Source organism: Limanda limanda, chromosome 3 (genome assembly GCF_963576545.1).
Source record: "Limanda limanda chromosome 3, fLimLim1.1, whole genome shotgun sequence".
Classification (NCBI taxonomy): Eukaryota; Metazoa; Chordata; class Actinopteri; order Pleuronectiformes; family Pleuronectidae; genus Limanda; species Limanda limanda.
Genome location: NC_083638.1, coordinates 21523758 through 21539732, shown reverse-complemented (window position 1 = coordinate 21539732; position 15975 = coordinate 21523758). Strand labels below are relative to the sequence as shown.

Here is a 15975-nt window from a genome sequence, read left to right as displayed (position 1 = left end):
TTTATATTTTATAGCATCTGAATAGTTTTAAAGAAATAAAAAATAACAGTAAAGCAAACACTTTAACTAACAGGACTAAACCCTGCATGCTTTGAAGCTAAGTGATAAACAGTGTGCGTGTGTGTGTGCATGCGTGCTTGCTTGTCAGATGACTTTGTAGAGTACGTGTTTAGGATTGTAGTATATGCACATCTTCCCTATGGTTTACCTGTTGTCATACATTATTTTTTTTGTTGTGTACTTTCTTTGAGCACAGCTCAGTTTACTTGAATAAATAAGTCATAAAAAATTGCCTGTGAATGTTTGTGTCTTTTTTGGCACATGAGATTTAGACCCTGCTTGAAAGGAATTTTTATTTCGTAATATTCATTTTTTTTAAATGAGAAATTAGAGTTTGGGAGACAAAAATCCCTTCTGCATTTAAGATAAGGCTTAAAAAGTATCCAGTTGTATAAAGCTAGCTTTAAATTCCCATGATGCTCTTGGCCTTCTTTCAATCCGCTTCATGCGGTAGTCTACAAACTCGTAGATGGTACCAATCAAACCGGCATGCCAGCATTAGTGGGGGTGAATCCCATTCCCAAGTCTCTACCACCTTTAGAAAAAAAGTTATTGAAGATGATCTCCTTTTCCTATGGGCTACTAACCCTAACCCTAATTGTGACTCTAACCCTAACCCTAATTGCAACCTAACACGAATTGGGTTTTCCCTTCCGAAGGTCGTAGAAGCTCAGGGATGGTACCAATTGAACAGGAGTTCCCGCTTTATTTCCCAAATTTTTTTTTGAAACTAACAATTTAGTAGCACTTAAATGGCACGTACCCCATAGCACTTTGTAGTTTTGCTTTATTTTTGAAGAAATCGTACTTTCTTCATTCTTATTGTTCTGGGTTTGAACCCTCGGGGTTGAATCCACTTATTGTAAGTTGCTTTGGATAAAAGCAAATAAGTGCTTTGCTACTTGGTAAAGGCCAAATCCTTACATGTCATTTATATTAGTTCACAAAAACACTACATCAATCTGTTCCTGGCCCGGCCCCTCTGTCAAATTTTAGAACCCATTGTGGCCCGCGACTCAAAAAGTTTGCCCACCCCTGCCCTAACCCTAGCCCATAACCCTAACTCTAATTGCAACACTAACCCTAACCCTAATTGCAACACTAACCCTAACCCTTCACATAATGTTTTTTTTTTCTTCTGAAGGTCGTAGGAGCTCGGGGACGGTACCCATTGAACGGGAGTACCCGCATTAATGGGGTAGAGCCTACTCTTAAGTCTTTACGACCTTCTTATCCATAACCATAACTCTAACCCTATCCCCTAACCCTAATTGCAACACTAACCCTTTCCCTTCACAAATTGGGTTTTCCCTTCCGAAGGTCGTAGAAGCTCTAGGATGGTACCAATTGAATGGGAGTTCCCGCTTTCGTAGGGGTAGAGCCTACTCGCAAGTCTCTACGACATTCGTATCCATATCCATAACCCTAACCCTAGCCCAAAACCCTAACCCTAACCGCAAAACTAACCCTTCACAAATTGTGTTTTTCCCTTCTGAAGGTCGTAGAAGCTGGAGGATGGTACCAATTGAACGGGAGTCCCCGCTTTAGGGGGGGTATAGCCTACTTGCAAGTCTCTACGACCTTCTTATCTATAACCCTAACCCTAGCCTATAACCCTAACTCTAATTGCAACCCTAACTCTAATTGCAACACTAACCCAACCCTTCACAAATTGTTATTTTCCCTTCCGAAGGTCTTAGAAGCATAGGGATGGGACCAAGCGATCGGGAGTGCCCGCTTTAGTGGGGGTAGAGCCTACTCGCAAGTCTCTATGACCTTCTTATCAATAACCCTAACCTTAACCCTTATCCTAGCCCATAACCCTGTCCCCTAACCCTAACCCTAATTGCAACCCTAACCCTAACACTTCACGAATTGGGTTTTCCCTTATGAAGGTCGTAGAAGCACTGGGATGGTACCAATTGAACGGGAGTGCCCGCTTTAGTTGGGGTTGAGCCTACTCGCAAGTCTCTACGACCTTATTATCCATAACCCTAACCATAACCCTAGCCCATAATACCGTTATACCGCTGTTTCTATGCACATATATGTACTGTCTTTTAATACGGCCAAATTCCCAAATAAATATCTTCTCTAATAAATATCCAGATGTATTGGTTTTCATCAGAAAAGTTAAACTTTAATTAGTTTAATTAAGCATTTTAAGGGTCAATGCAATGTTAATTGTTTTACGTTTGTCTACTGATTATTTATAAGATGTGCCTGTGCCACACTTCCCACATTAGGTTTTCTTAAGATCAAGGAGAACAAGGTAAAGTTGTTTGCTTTTTCTCTTAAGTACTGTGTCCTCATATTGCTTCATAGTTGTGTTTTTGAACTGCTTTTAAAAATCAAGTGATATTTATGTTGGATATATGTAGGCTATATTACATGTTCTGCAGTCAAAAAACTTTTGAGGACATCATTATTACTTTGCACTGTAACAATGTGCAACAAGTGACAAATGCACTCTTCACTGCATTACCATGTGCACATTCTGGTATTTCCAATCACATTTATGTAGCCTATTGTGCATTTTTTTTATCTGATTCAATATCTTGTCTTTTTCTGCAGATATGAAAATCCGAAAGTGTTTTTTATGTATTGTTAGTTTCCATTCATCTGTATAATGTATAAACATAGCTACCCTGTTATTGTGCTTTCAATACTAAGCTATTCGAATAATACACAGGTTCATATATTCATGTTTTTATTTTAAACATGTGGAAGGTATAGGAGCTGCAGTGTGTGCATTGCTGACTGAAAGATAACGTCTTCTGCCTCCATTTATCCGTTCGCTACAATATGTCGGATTCATGTTAATGTGTATTTAAAGACATCTTAATTTGTGGAACCAAAAATTTCGCGACCTCCGCGGACCACCCGTTGAGCAACAATGGCAGCTGCCTATGAACAGTGTGGCAACAGAGGCAGCTTCCCTTGATCAGTGTGGCATCATAGGTAAGCTGCCTTTACACACCGGTGTCCGTTGCTGTTGACAACGGAAGTGTATCTAGGAGCAACCGCTAGCACGACCCGAGCTGTCCCTCACTGCTGCAGAGAGTCGAGCAGCGAAACTCCGTCAAGTTCACTCATTAAAAGTTGTTTACGAGTGTCCGAGTTGAGAGGATTTAACTTAACGACGGCGGAGTTCGAAGGAAAGTCACCGCCAACATGGTGAGTCCCGGCTGGGAAACCGAGGTTCAGAGTTAGCTTGTGTGCTAAGACCGAGCTGATGCTAACACTGTGGTTTTCTCCCCGGGACAGAATCAGATGGACCACCGGAGGATCGTGGCTCAGCGCCGGGCTCAGGAGCAGCAGAGGCAGGATGACGCCGTGTTTGTGGCCAGAGGCAGGCATGTGCTGGCCGGCCTGAAGGAGGAGGAGAGCTGGGGGAGGAGGAGAGAGCTGCGGCAGGAGCAGGAGGAGTACAGGGAGAGAGAGCTGGAGAGCGCCCTGCTCAAGGTGGGCGATCATGACTGTAACACACGACCCAGAACCCACCAGCACGGACGTCATCAATAAGTGATTAATCCATTGTTAAAATGACAGAGGAAAAAACAATGTGTCCGTCCTTTGAGCCGAATGGTTCATTCATATTTACAGAAACCCGTTCTTCTTCTCGTAGAGTAGGAAGAAAGCACAACCAATATATTTCATAGGTGAAAATAGCAGGATTTAATGAACTCATTAACACGTGTTGTAAAATTCAGTTGGGAAACCAATGTGACACCTAGATTTGTAGATTTTGTTTTATTATCGGTTGCCAGGGGACAGGGGTTTGTATGGAAGCCCATTTCCGCCACTGTGATGAAAAAAAAAAAAATTGGTATCTCATTCTTATGAGATACTATCTCATAATTATGACTTAGCATCTCATTATTATGAGATACTATCTCATAATTATGACTTAGCATCTCATTATTATGAGATAGTATCTCATTATTATGAGATAGTATCTCATAATTATGACTTAGCATCTCATTATTATGAGATAGTATCTCATTATTATGACTTAGTATCTCATTATTATGAGATAGTATCTCATAATTATGACTTAACATCTCATTATTATGAGATAGCATCTCATTATTATGAGATACTATCTCATAATTATGACTTAGCATCTCATAATTATGACTTAGCATCTCATTATTATGAGATACTATCTCATAATTATGACTTAGCATCTCATTATTATAATATAGTAACTCATAATTATGACTTAACATCTCATTATTATGAGATAGTATCTCAAAATTATGACTTAGCTTCTCATTATTATGAGATAGTATCTCATTATTATGACATAATATCTCATAATTATGACTTAGCATCTCATTATTATGAGATACTGACTGCAGGGTCTGTCATGCGAGTCTGCGTGTGTGTGTGTGTGTGTGTGTGTGTGTGTGTGTGTGTGTGTGTGTGTGTGTGTGTGTGTGTGTATGCTTGTCTCTATTCCTCTTCACTAAAACTGATAATCACATGTATTTTTTAGTAATTATTCGATGATGACCGATCAAGACTTCGGATCGCTCCGTCACTTTAACGCTGACGGTCCTGTACTGTGCGCGTCACGTTACATCTCACGTTACGAAACACATGTTTAAACACCGTGTGCACGTAGTCCCCAGCTCCACACAACACGTGTTTCATGAACTCAAACAAACACAAAGTAAACATCAGTCCTGTACGTGTCCTAATAACTTGTGATCGGTGCTGGTGTTTATTGTTAAAGTGTGAAGTGAGCGCGGGTCAGAGGGAAGTGAGGCGGAAGCAGAGTCCGACACACACAAGACAACCGGACTTTTAAAGAGCGTCTGTTCTGATCCTGGAGCAGCGCTTGTTATAATTATTCAGCGGCAGCACATCGCTAAGACAATGAACGGAGCAGAAAACATGGATCGATCCTGTTATGTCTCTGTATCGATGCACAGTCGCCCACTTCCGCGAGTAAGGCTGCTGTCCCCGCACCCGCTCAGCCTCGGGTTCCCTGCTCTGTGGCGCCCCGCCCACAATCCGTATCTCATAATAATGACTTAGTATCTCATTATTATGAGATAGCATCTCATAATAATGACTTAGCATCTCATAATTATGAGATACTATTTCATAATAATGAGATACTATCTCATAATTATGACTTAGTGTCTGACTGTGGGCGGGTTGCAGCAGAGCAGGTGAGCAGTGGTAGAGAGGCTGGGAACTCAGTGAAGTAAAGTTAAGGTTTGAGTTAATGATAACTACGCCCTCCACTGTAACAGAAATACAACATTTGACTTGCATGACAGACCCTGCAGTCAGTATCTCATAATAATGAGATGCTAAGTCATAATTATGAGATATTATGTCATAATAATGAGATACTATCTCATAATAATGAGAAGCTAAGTCATAATTTTGAGATACTATCTCATAATAATGAGATGTTAAGTCATAATTATGAGATGCTAAGTCATAATTATGAGTTACTATCTTATAATAATGAGATGCTAAGTCATAATTATGAGATACTTTCTCATAATAATGAGATAGTAAGTCATAATAATGAGATACTATCTCATAATAATGAGATGCTAAGTCATAATTATGAGATACTATCTCATAATAATGAGATACTAAGTCATAATTATGAGATGCTAAGTCATAATTATGAGATACTAAGTCATAATAATGAGATACTATCTCATAATTATGAGATGCTAAGTCATAATTATGAGATGCTAAGTCATAATTATGAGATAGTATCTCATAATTATGAGATACCAATTTTTTTTTTTTCATCACAGTGGCGGAAATGGGCTTCCATAGGTTTGCCTGCTAGCTGATCAGGACCAAGGATTATTATTTCTGTTGTCTTAGTTGTGTCACAGCTAAAACCCTTATGTCACATTTTTTGACTCTGTTAATCGAACATTAACAACCCTCAACACAAGTGTGGTCTGTAGAATGGAGTACAGTATACAATAGGCTCCTAAAAGGATAATCTTAACATCATCTGTATTCTGTACACAGAGAAAGTTTGTATACACTTGTACATACATTTTACAGCTCTCAAGCTGCACCTTGTCTTCCTCCCATCTATCATTTCTGACGGTGTGACCCAGATATCTTACTTTGTTCAAATTTAATTTGAGTTTTTTTTAATTTACTCTACATACAGAAAAATACATAATATGTACAATATTACTGAATAACTGAAAGATATGAAGTACAGATTGAGAGAGTCTGAGAGTAGCTTAAAATCTTGTATTGTGATCAATCAATTAAAGAGGTTACACAAAAAGATTTAGGAGGAATATTCAGAGGTAACAATGTACAACAGAGATGCAGTATTTACTTTTAACAGTGAATGTTTGTTGCGCTGTAGAGTCAAGCTTCTCACTTTATCTTTGCTGGAAGAAAAAATGTGCGTGAGATTCTTAATCGGGTGAAAAATTGTCCCTTATTGAGGAATGTTGTATGTAATGTCTGTTTTATTGAAAATCACTACAACACAGAAGTGGACCAGGATTCAATCTTTGAAAAGCCTTGTTTTACATTTTCACACTGCTGTATCATTAAGGTGTGAACTGTTACCTAATCAATGCAGATGGTCATAACTGAATTTGACTTGCAGGCAGAAGAGGACAGAATAAACAAGGACAAGCAACTTGAACAAGAGGAGAAAATGGCTAAAGAGCTGGCTCGCATCGACTTTGAAACACAACGAGAGGAGAAAGTGAGGCAGCACATCAAAGAGAACAGGTGAACACACTCCCGTACCGTCCAACATGCAGCAATTGTGCTTTTGTACATCCTCTCTGCTTTGGTCTGTGTAAACCCGCCTTTGGACTGTTTCAGTCTAGAGCTTCGAGAGTTGGAGTCCAAACTGAAAGCTGCGTATATGAACAAGGAGAGAGCTGCACAGATTGCACACCATGAGGCCATCAAGTCTGAGATCTTTGTGAGCACCGGCCCTGTTGATTTCAAGTATTGAGATCTATGCTGACATTTTTTTAAGGATCCTGTAAATATACTGTGTATGTCTTTCACTAGCGTGAGAAGGCGGACTGTTCTCGCAAAATGCAATGCGAAAGAGATCGAGCAGCCGAGGAGCAGCAGAAGGTGGACCAGAAACACCAAGAGGAGCTGTTCCAATATCAGAGGGGGCTAGGGCAGCAGGTCGTGGAGAGGGAGCAAAGCCGACAGGAGGCTTACGAGGAGTTCCTTAAAGAGAAGCACTTGGTGGATGAGATTGTCAGGAAGGTTTATGAGGAGGATCAGATGTGAGTTCATCATTCATTCTTTAACACAGTCAAACAATGAATTAAGGAGGAGCAAGAACTTGACTTTAAGTATTTGATAAGCCTGTTCAGTTAAAGAGAGAAGAATTTTGGCTTTACTGTAAACTGTTTTTGTCTTGGTGAAGGGAGAGACAGCTGAAACTGGAGAAGGTCAGAGCCACTCAGCAGCACATTCAGGAGTTCCACAGGCAGCAGGCCGAGTGGAGGCGCATAGAGAAGGAGAGGCTGGACGCCGAGAACAGGCGCATCATGGAGTTTATGAACCGGCAGGATAACTTGGAGGAGGACAAAAAGGCCAAGCTCCGAGAGACAGAAGAAGCCAAAGACAAACTTCATAAAATAGTTGAGACAACGTTTTTCAGTCAACAACACATTTCTGCATTGGGTACCAAGTATCACTAACATCACTCCTCTCTCCTCTCTAGCTGTGTGAGAGGATGGAAGCGGAGAGGCAGAAGCGTGAAGAGATGGAACAAATCCGTGGGGAACTTTGCCTAGAGGAACGAGAGGAAGCGAACAGGCAGAGAGAAATTGTAAGGATCATTATTGCTGTTATACCAGAGTGTGGATTGTTGACCCAAGCCCGTCAGGACCAGTCATGACCCTACGAGTCGTGCAGGGTTCAGGGTTTGATCTTCTGGTTGGGGTCGAGTACGGTCACTTTGGCCGGTATGTCTACTTGATTGTTTACTGCCTGTAATCAGAGAAAACATCAGGTACAGATGGGGTTTGGACACACAAAACAGAATCCCTGTCAGGTTAGAGTCAGGTTCGGCTTATTTTCTCTCAGGCTTGTTCGGGTTTGGACAGAAAATTGCGGTCCGAGCAGCACTCTGTTATACGTCCATGTTCAGCCCAGCTCTAGGCTTTTAGCTTAAGGCTTAATAGGTAAATGACTTATTTGCTAGTGTTGTGGCACTATAATAGCTAAGTTGTGATCATACCATGTTTTACTAGAATTGTTTTGCTATTACCTAAATGACCCCCCAATATCTGCTCTAACAGGAAGAAATGGAGAAAAGAATGAGAGAGAGGCTGACGATGCAGCAGGCCTGCCAGGAGCACGAGGCTTTCAAACAGATGAGGAAGAAAGCGAATAAAGAGGAAGAGGAGGCCTTCAGTAAGGCAATGATGGCTAAGTATGCAGAGGACGATCGGATTGAGCAGATGAATGCCCAGAAAAGACGCATGAAGCAACTTGAGCACAAACGCGAGGTGGTGAAAATGATAGAGGACAAGAGACGACAGCATCTGGCTGATGTGGTACGTCCCAGGCTCTCTGTTTCCATAATGACATCAATAATAAGGTGGTACTGGTGTAGCTTCACTCTCAGATGTTTTACTGCTCACGCTGAGCGCCTGTTCTGGCTCTGTGTAACTTTAGTGAGTGGGTACGATCCCCTGTGGGAAGTGTGGAACTGACTGAAAGTGGAATCAGGTCCAGCAAGTTCACGAGTGATGCTGAACTGTAGATCAGCTCAAAAGACTAAGAATCTATCAAAACCCATGTTTATCTCCAATATATATTGAGGAAAATTTTAGGATAAATAGAATTCTGAACAGGGTTTAGTGTCGGCATGTGTGGCTCCAGAAGTTGTGTTGCCTCAGTGAAGGTTACGTAGTGTAACTTTCATGAAAGTAGACTAACAGACATATCAACGGAAAAACAATATTTATTTGAGCTACACAAGTGAAACCCATAATGTATAATGTATGGTTTGTCTGTGTCAGCTTCAGATTGTCACGTCAGTTTCAAACAATCTGATTTGATCATAATATGTTCATCACTCTCTTCAAGGAACTGGAGGCCAAAGAAAGAGCGATGGAGCAGGAGAGGGAGGCGCAGCGGAGACAGATTGTTGAGGAAGAGAGAAAGAAACTTCTGAAACGTCACGCGGCTCAACTGCTTGGATACTTCCCTAAGGTATGAGACAGCGTGTAAATCATCAATCATTTCACACAGCTTCATATCATCTGTGCATCGAAACGAGTGTCTGATCATCAGTGTATCTTCATTCAGGGTTTGCTCCGGGAGGATGACCTGCAGTACTTTGACGAAGACTTCAGAAATAACTTCAAACCAGTAGCTTCTGACGACAGCTGGGATGGTGACGCTTAAATGTGTTTCTTTCAGTCTGCCACTAGAGGGCAGTTCAAGGCTACAGTGAATACTGCATTACTATTAAACCAGTAAATAATTTCTAAAAAGACTGAATGTGAGCATATCATGATCAGGAAACCAATATCCAAGTCTAAACTTTATTAGTAAAACTAATTGGACTCTGAAAGACTCCAAAGTGACAACTTTAACTTAAGATCACACAGGAATTTATTTAGAAATGTATAAATTGATCTCAACACCTTGAACCAAAAACATGATATGCTGAGTCTGTCAGTGTTTACGACTTCCCCCAGTCCAGAGCTTTCAGGAACTCGTCTTCCGTGAACGACAGCAGCTTGGCAGCCTCAAAATGCATCTGAACGCACACAACAGTAAAACTCTGTTAATTGTATATTTAATAGAAAACTATAAACAGGTATTGTATTAACGGGGTCTGAAAGATTCACTGACCTTTTGCCTTTTGAGAATGTCAATCAGTTTGAGTTGCTTCTTGAAACCCACAACGAGTTCTGCTTTCTGCTTTTTCAGCATTTGGTTTTCAGCAAGTAGATTTTCTTTGCTCTGATTGTCCGTGCTTATGTTGTCCTTAACAAATAGAAGGGAAAAGACTGAATTAGTACAAACTAGACAGAACTTTCTTTAGTTAAATATTGCTGCTTAAAATTCAGCTATTCTAATTGAAAGACTTCTGTTCTCCACACTTTCAGTTTTTTTGTGTTTAGTGTTGAGGTTGTATCATCACTGTGTGAGGTTATTATCTCTGTTTTCAAGGAATCGTCTGTCTCTTAATAGGATGAATTATCTTTTTTACTTAGATGTTTGCACATTAGTTCACTTTAATCATACCTTTTCATTCTAAAGGTAAAATATTGTGACACTAAAAATGGCTTCTTATAAAAATAAAATTATTTATTCTGTTGTTTTAAGATTTATTCCTTACGTGTTTGATTTATGTTTGATATTTCATTAATTTCTGATTTTTAAATCTCTGTATAATTTCACATTATTTTGATTGTAAACCTGCTTCTGTTTTGATTAATAAAAGTCTGATCTTCAAGTACTGAAATGTGTTGGTTGTCAACAAACAAAATAAGAGCCATGTCAAAAAGAAAAGTCTGGTTCCAGTTCTCTACTGAAGACGCTCTCATGAAATGAGGTTCAGCAAAGAATGAAATCACAATTAAAACAATTTACAAAAAGATTCATATTAGCAACTCTAAATTAACCATAGTTAAAGTTCAGAAACAAATATTAGCCAACACTTTCTGCACAAAAAAGTTGCAATAATCAAAAACACCACATTTGAATACCTACAGTTATTTAACGAAGATTATGTTTTTATCAGCAGGGACAGCAGTGTGATTTACTGGTTACCTTATTTGTCTGTTTCATCTTGTTGAGCTGAGTCTTTAACCTCTCCACCTCCTCCAGAGCTCTGTTCAGACGAACCTCTGCGGTGCTGTAGACGGCTCCTGCTTGTTTGTTGGACCTATTCAGATTTTCTATTTCCTACACCGAGCAAAGGAAGTAAATACAACGGATTAATCTCGCACGAGTAGCGGAAGACGGTGTCAGATTTTAAGGTTCGTTATTGAGTCTGTGCCGTCTCTCACACTGTGTTTGCAGTGACACAAACCTTTTTTAATCCAGACACTTCTATTTGAAGACCATCACATTTTTTGGTTGACTCCTCTGCTAAAGCTCTGTGCTTCTCAATCTGTTTTTGCTGAGTGCTTGTGGTCTTCTCTCCTTTTGCTCGGTCCGCCTCCATCGCCTTAATCTTTGCACTGAGTTCAGCATTTTGATTATCCTGTACCAACAGAACAATAGAGTTAAATCTATTTAATTTTTCTCAATATTTGAGATGAAATTAATCTATTAGAAGCAGCAGTTAAACACAAGAATGTAACCAGCTAATGGATATGTGTCAAATTTGTGTACACCTGAGGGTCCGCCCCTCTGTCTTGACACTTCAAGTTGACTTATTGTTAATGTACAAATTTCACATTACCTTCCTGTAACATTCACACGAGAGTTGATCCAGTTCTTCATGCATAATCCGTAGCTTTGCATTGAGAACCCGCTTCTGAGCTTCTGAAACGGCTTCAAAAAACAGAACAAAACCAGGAGAAGTGGTTTTCACTCATGGTTCAGGTCGTGGCAAAATCAGATAATTTCTCTTATTTTGATTTAATTTAAGATTTTCAAGTGACAAAAAATCCAGAATTTCCGATCCCGGATCAATCTTAACACTTTTCGTTTTTTCTTTTTTGGAAAAAGTTTTTAAAGATATACGCATCAAATTAAAACATTTATTGTTTTAAAAGGATAGACTTTTTTTTAAAACAATTAATAAAACAGAACGTGCATATCATAGGTTCCTACAAAAAGATAATGATTGTATTAAAATTTGTAACAGTTTGCTGCTTTTTGGCATGACTTTTAAGTATTTGCAATAATTGTTCTTTTATTTATAATTAACTGGAGTTTACATTATGTAAAGTGATATAAAGATTTACCTGATCCAACATTGTCTCCAGCATTAAATACATCGTGGTCGTCCCCAACAATGTCATGAATGTCAGTGTCCTTCATCTTCTCCTCCATGCCACGAATCAACTTTGCTAGAAATAAATCCCCTGAATCTTCAACATCTGCTGACTCATCTGCAGGAGACAGGCTTCTGCAATCGAGCAAACAACAATAAAGTATCAGAATATATATGGCAATGATATTTTAAAAAGTCATGACCTAGAAATTGTTGCCTAATGAACAAAATAGTTTGGAATGGATTTGGAAACTATATAAAATTCAACTTACACTCTTTTAAAGGCAGACTTTTTTCCTTTTGTTCCAGGACCCATGATGCGTGATATTCTGTGGGTGAACCGATAAATAAATAGAACGACAAGGAGGAAATAAGTTATTTTTCTTACGCTGACATAATTTCAAAAGTTTATCTCTATTTAGGGGCTGGTCTGTTTCACTGGAATAAATTTAAACTTTTGAAGAGGTGGTCACTGAGAAAATTTGCCTCTAAAAAGTCTACAACCATGTTTGTGGTTCTGAGCCTGAGATATTTCTTACCTTGAATCCTCTTCATCTTCATTGTCTGAAGGCAGGAGGTTGGATAACGGCTTTGACAGAACTTTACTCTGTTCTCTCTAAAATGAAAAACATCAAAAAGAAGTTTAAGTTGTACCGCAAGTCAGGTCCTAAAGATTCACATTCAACTTTCCCCATCAGTTGAGCTACTGTTGTGACATATTTAGTTAAATGAGGCAAACGGGTGAATAACTTACCATGAGCTGTTCTGCCTGCTTTACTATTTCTGTTGTTTTGGCCTCTAGCTCTGCATTTAAGAGTCTGATGGGAAATGATAGATAAACATTATTTTATTATGAACATGTACTTTAGTGTTGTAGAATTCAACCACCAGATTTTGTAGGAAATTCTCTCATTAAATGTTGAAGGAGAACGTTAACAGTGTTATGTTTACCTGAACAGCATGGGGTATTTATTCATTGATTACAGTTTTTTCTCACAATTTCAAACTCACATTTCTCTGTACTGAGGTCATCTTGGCAAAATTCTTCACACAGTTCTTTACCAACATGCAGCTCAACTCTAAACACGACCCCAACACTTCATCCCACATTTCAATATCATATCTACTCTTGTGTGCCATTATAATATGTACCACCATTAGTTTTGAAGCACATTTTATTTACTTTATTTATTTAGCATTAACCAAGATAATATAAAAACAAAAATCTATTAATTTAATTTATAAGAATGTTGTTTTTAATGTCACTTGTGTAGTTGATCCAGAGTAGGTAACAGTTCAGTCCATGTTGACAGCTCTTGTGTCGAGTGTGTGAAGAATTTTGAAAATGTAAAAAAGGAGATTTGAGTGAGTAATCAGGAAAAAGTCAAGGTAAAGTCATGTATGTCCGTTAAATACAGGTCAACAGTACACCTGACGAGTTTCCCTCTAGGTTTGATGAAGGAATCTACTCAATGTGAAGGAGTACAACCAGTGTACAAGACACATAATGTCTCAAATACACACTTATTCTGTGTTGATTGAAATTTACATGATAATTATTCAAGTGTAAATTAATCAGAAGGGGTCGATTGATGATCCTACACATGAATGAATTCATGAACAAAATGATTCTTAACCAAGCAGAAGAAAGTCTTACTTGTATTTTTCTTCCTGAGCCAGCAGGTGACAACCTGTTTGCTCACCCGGGAGCTTTTTTTGGGGACCAGAAGCAGATTGGACCCGGGGTCTTACTTCAGCTCTCTTAGACCTCTCACTGGTCGAGCTGGAGGATGGACATCTCTGTTTCTTAACAACAAAACAACACAGAGCAGTAGATTTTAGAATAATAATCCCCTATACATACATTTTTACTAAAAGATATGATATTTCATATTTCACCTTGATTTTGTGATAGAAAAGAGAATGGATATCATCTATCCAAGATGGATATCAACTAACGCATGGTTTAAGTCACCCATATTTTACTTGTATTAGCTGCTGTATGTGCCCACATTTGTTTTGATCTGATGGTTGTTGTGTTACCTGTTGTTTGTGACACGTGTTTGTGGATAAAACAACAACCACAGTCAGTGTCCTGTCCATCTTTAACCCTTTGGTATGCAACATGGTTAAAAAGTGAATTTCATCTTTCAGTATTTCAGGGATTCCCGAATTTACTTGTTTTTGACCATCACAAATACTTATTTAGATTTAGATACCTTTATTAGTTTTGGAATAAAAATAATTTTTGTATCACAACCCTTTAATGCACAACATGGGTCAAAACTGACTCGTAGTCATTACCTGTGTTATTCTATTTATGAGTGTTTCTTTGATATATTTTTGAAATAACTGTATTTTATCATGTAATATTCTAAGTATTCATTAAATATCTTATTTTTGATTACCTCAAATCACTATTTTCCTTTTCTCCTTTATTACTCTATAAAGCAAAAGTAAATTTTGTATTTCTATATCACTTTTACACACATATACAGTAACTATTCACTAGGGAATCTCACACAGCTGCTTTTGCACATCTGATGCATGTAAGTCTTATTTTACAATCCATTACTAGTGAGTAAGAGAAATGTGTACAATAGTAACTAGCTGTTAGCTAGCTAGCTTCTTTTCTGGCAGGCTAACCATAGCTAGATCAACAAATAAAACTTGAAATATAACAGTATATACTGATTGATATGCATTTGAAAATATGCTTTTGATTTTCTTTATCCAGAGTGTTAGTACGGCTGGTCGTAATCATTTCTGACTTACGGTTGACATGTTCATAAAGATGCTGAATGAGGAAGATGAGGAGGCAATTCTTGGTCTTGATTCTGAGTCTGAAATCTCTGGTGCTGAGGACCAAGACTTTGTTCTACAGGTTCAAGCTGGAGTTGTGGGTGTGTCTTTGAATTCAGCTCTCCTTAATGGAGAAGGCTCCTTTAATGACATGTAAGTTGAGTCTTCTATGACATCAAAGAAGCCTTCTCCTAAATGAAGAAGGAAGAACAAGCTATAAAAGAAGGAAATGAATACGGGTCACTTTTGATCCATGTTGTGCATTAGGAGGGGTTTGCAAAGTTTGTGCATGAAAGGGTTAATAACACCTGGTTAGAACAATCCATGACGTTCTACATTAGTACATGAGTACTAAGGGGCGGTGAGCTGTCCCGTGTGAGAAACCTAATCTGTTAAAAAACAAGTGATCCGGTTTAAATTCATGATGAAAGCATAAAAACACATGTGAGAGAGAAAGATGAAAAACGACAACAAACCTGTGAAGCGGCGGACTGAGCCTTTTTATTCAAACTTCTTTCAGCCATGGAGACGGAGAGAGCGGAAACAAACGCAGCCCTGGTTGCCTAGCAACTACTCCGCAGTACGGTAGCCTTTGAAAGACATTTTAGGTGGATGATGTTTTTTTCATACCTTACCATAAAAAGAGAAAGTCGAGTGTTTAATAGATACATGTCTTGATTTAACAAGATGCCACGAATTGATATTTGCTTTAAAAATGAAGACTTGACGTTCAAAACTCATGACGAGTTTATTGAATATGATGCTTTGTACATACAAGTTGATATAAAACATTTTAAATTGATTGATTTGTAAGAGAACTGTAAGATCTTATCCTTACAGTTCTACATGTTTCGTCCCACCTCTCAAATGAGAGGGTATGCTGCATTCCTTGTATTTATTCTGATTATTAATTTTGTCATAATAATTATTTAAATTACAAAAATCATTGGTGGACAAGACAAGACACTGGACAGTGTCCCGGATGATGTGCACGTTGGGAGGTTTATATTCACTGTTTAAAAGATAAGTCAAGAAAATAACCAACAGATTCAGGCCAATCCACAATGAAATAATAATTACCTGAAGCCAATAACATGTTTAGAAATGAAATCTATAACCAAACAAGCTGCAACAGTAAAATGCTGTTTACATCT

The 15975-nt window shown here is 38.5% G+C and overlaps 2 protein-coding genes across 2 annotated transcripts; one reads left to right on the top strand and one right to left on the bottom strand.

Annotated features, from left to right (window-relative positions):
* The first annotated feature begins 3216 nt into the window (after positions 1 to 3216).
* On the top strand, positions 3217 to 9718 carry mns1 (meiosis-specific nuclear structural 1). The gene is made up of 10 exons (XM_061068697.1): positions 3217 to 3237; positions 3328 to 3525; positions 6683 to 6810; positions 6907 to 7009; positions 7102 to 7331; positions 7475 to 7691; positions 7775 to 7882; positions 8355 to 8612; positions 9148 to 9273; positions 9370 to 9718. Exons 1-10 carry the CDS (start codon positions 3235 to 3237, stop codon positions 9466 to 9468), a joined length of 1470 nt encoding a protein of 489 aa, XP_060924680.1. The 5' UTR covers positions 3217 to 3234; the 3' UTR covers positions 9469 to 9718.
* Positions 9670 to 15707, bottom strand: tex9 (testis expressed 9). Its single transcript, XM_061067643.1, has 11 exons — positions 15682 to 15707; positions 15298 to 15376; positions 13677 to 13819; positions 12774 to 12837; positions 12559 to 12635; positions 11991 to 12154; positions 11483 to 11574; positions 11108 to 11281; positions 10846 to 10980; positions 9922 to 10056; positions 9670 to 9826 (listed from the first exon to the last, which is right to left on the bottom strand). The coding sequence occupies exons 1-11, from the start codon at positions 15705 to 15707 to the stop codon at positions 9749 to 9751; spliced, it is 1167 nt and encodes a 388-aa protein (XP_060923626.1). The 3' UTR covers positions 9670 to 9748.
* Between the last annotated feature and the right edge of the window lie 268 nt (positions 15708 to 15975).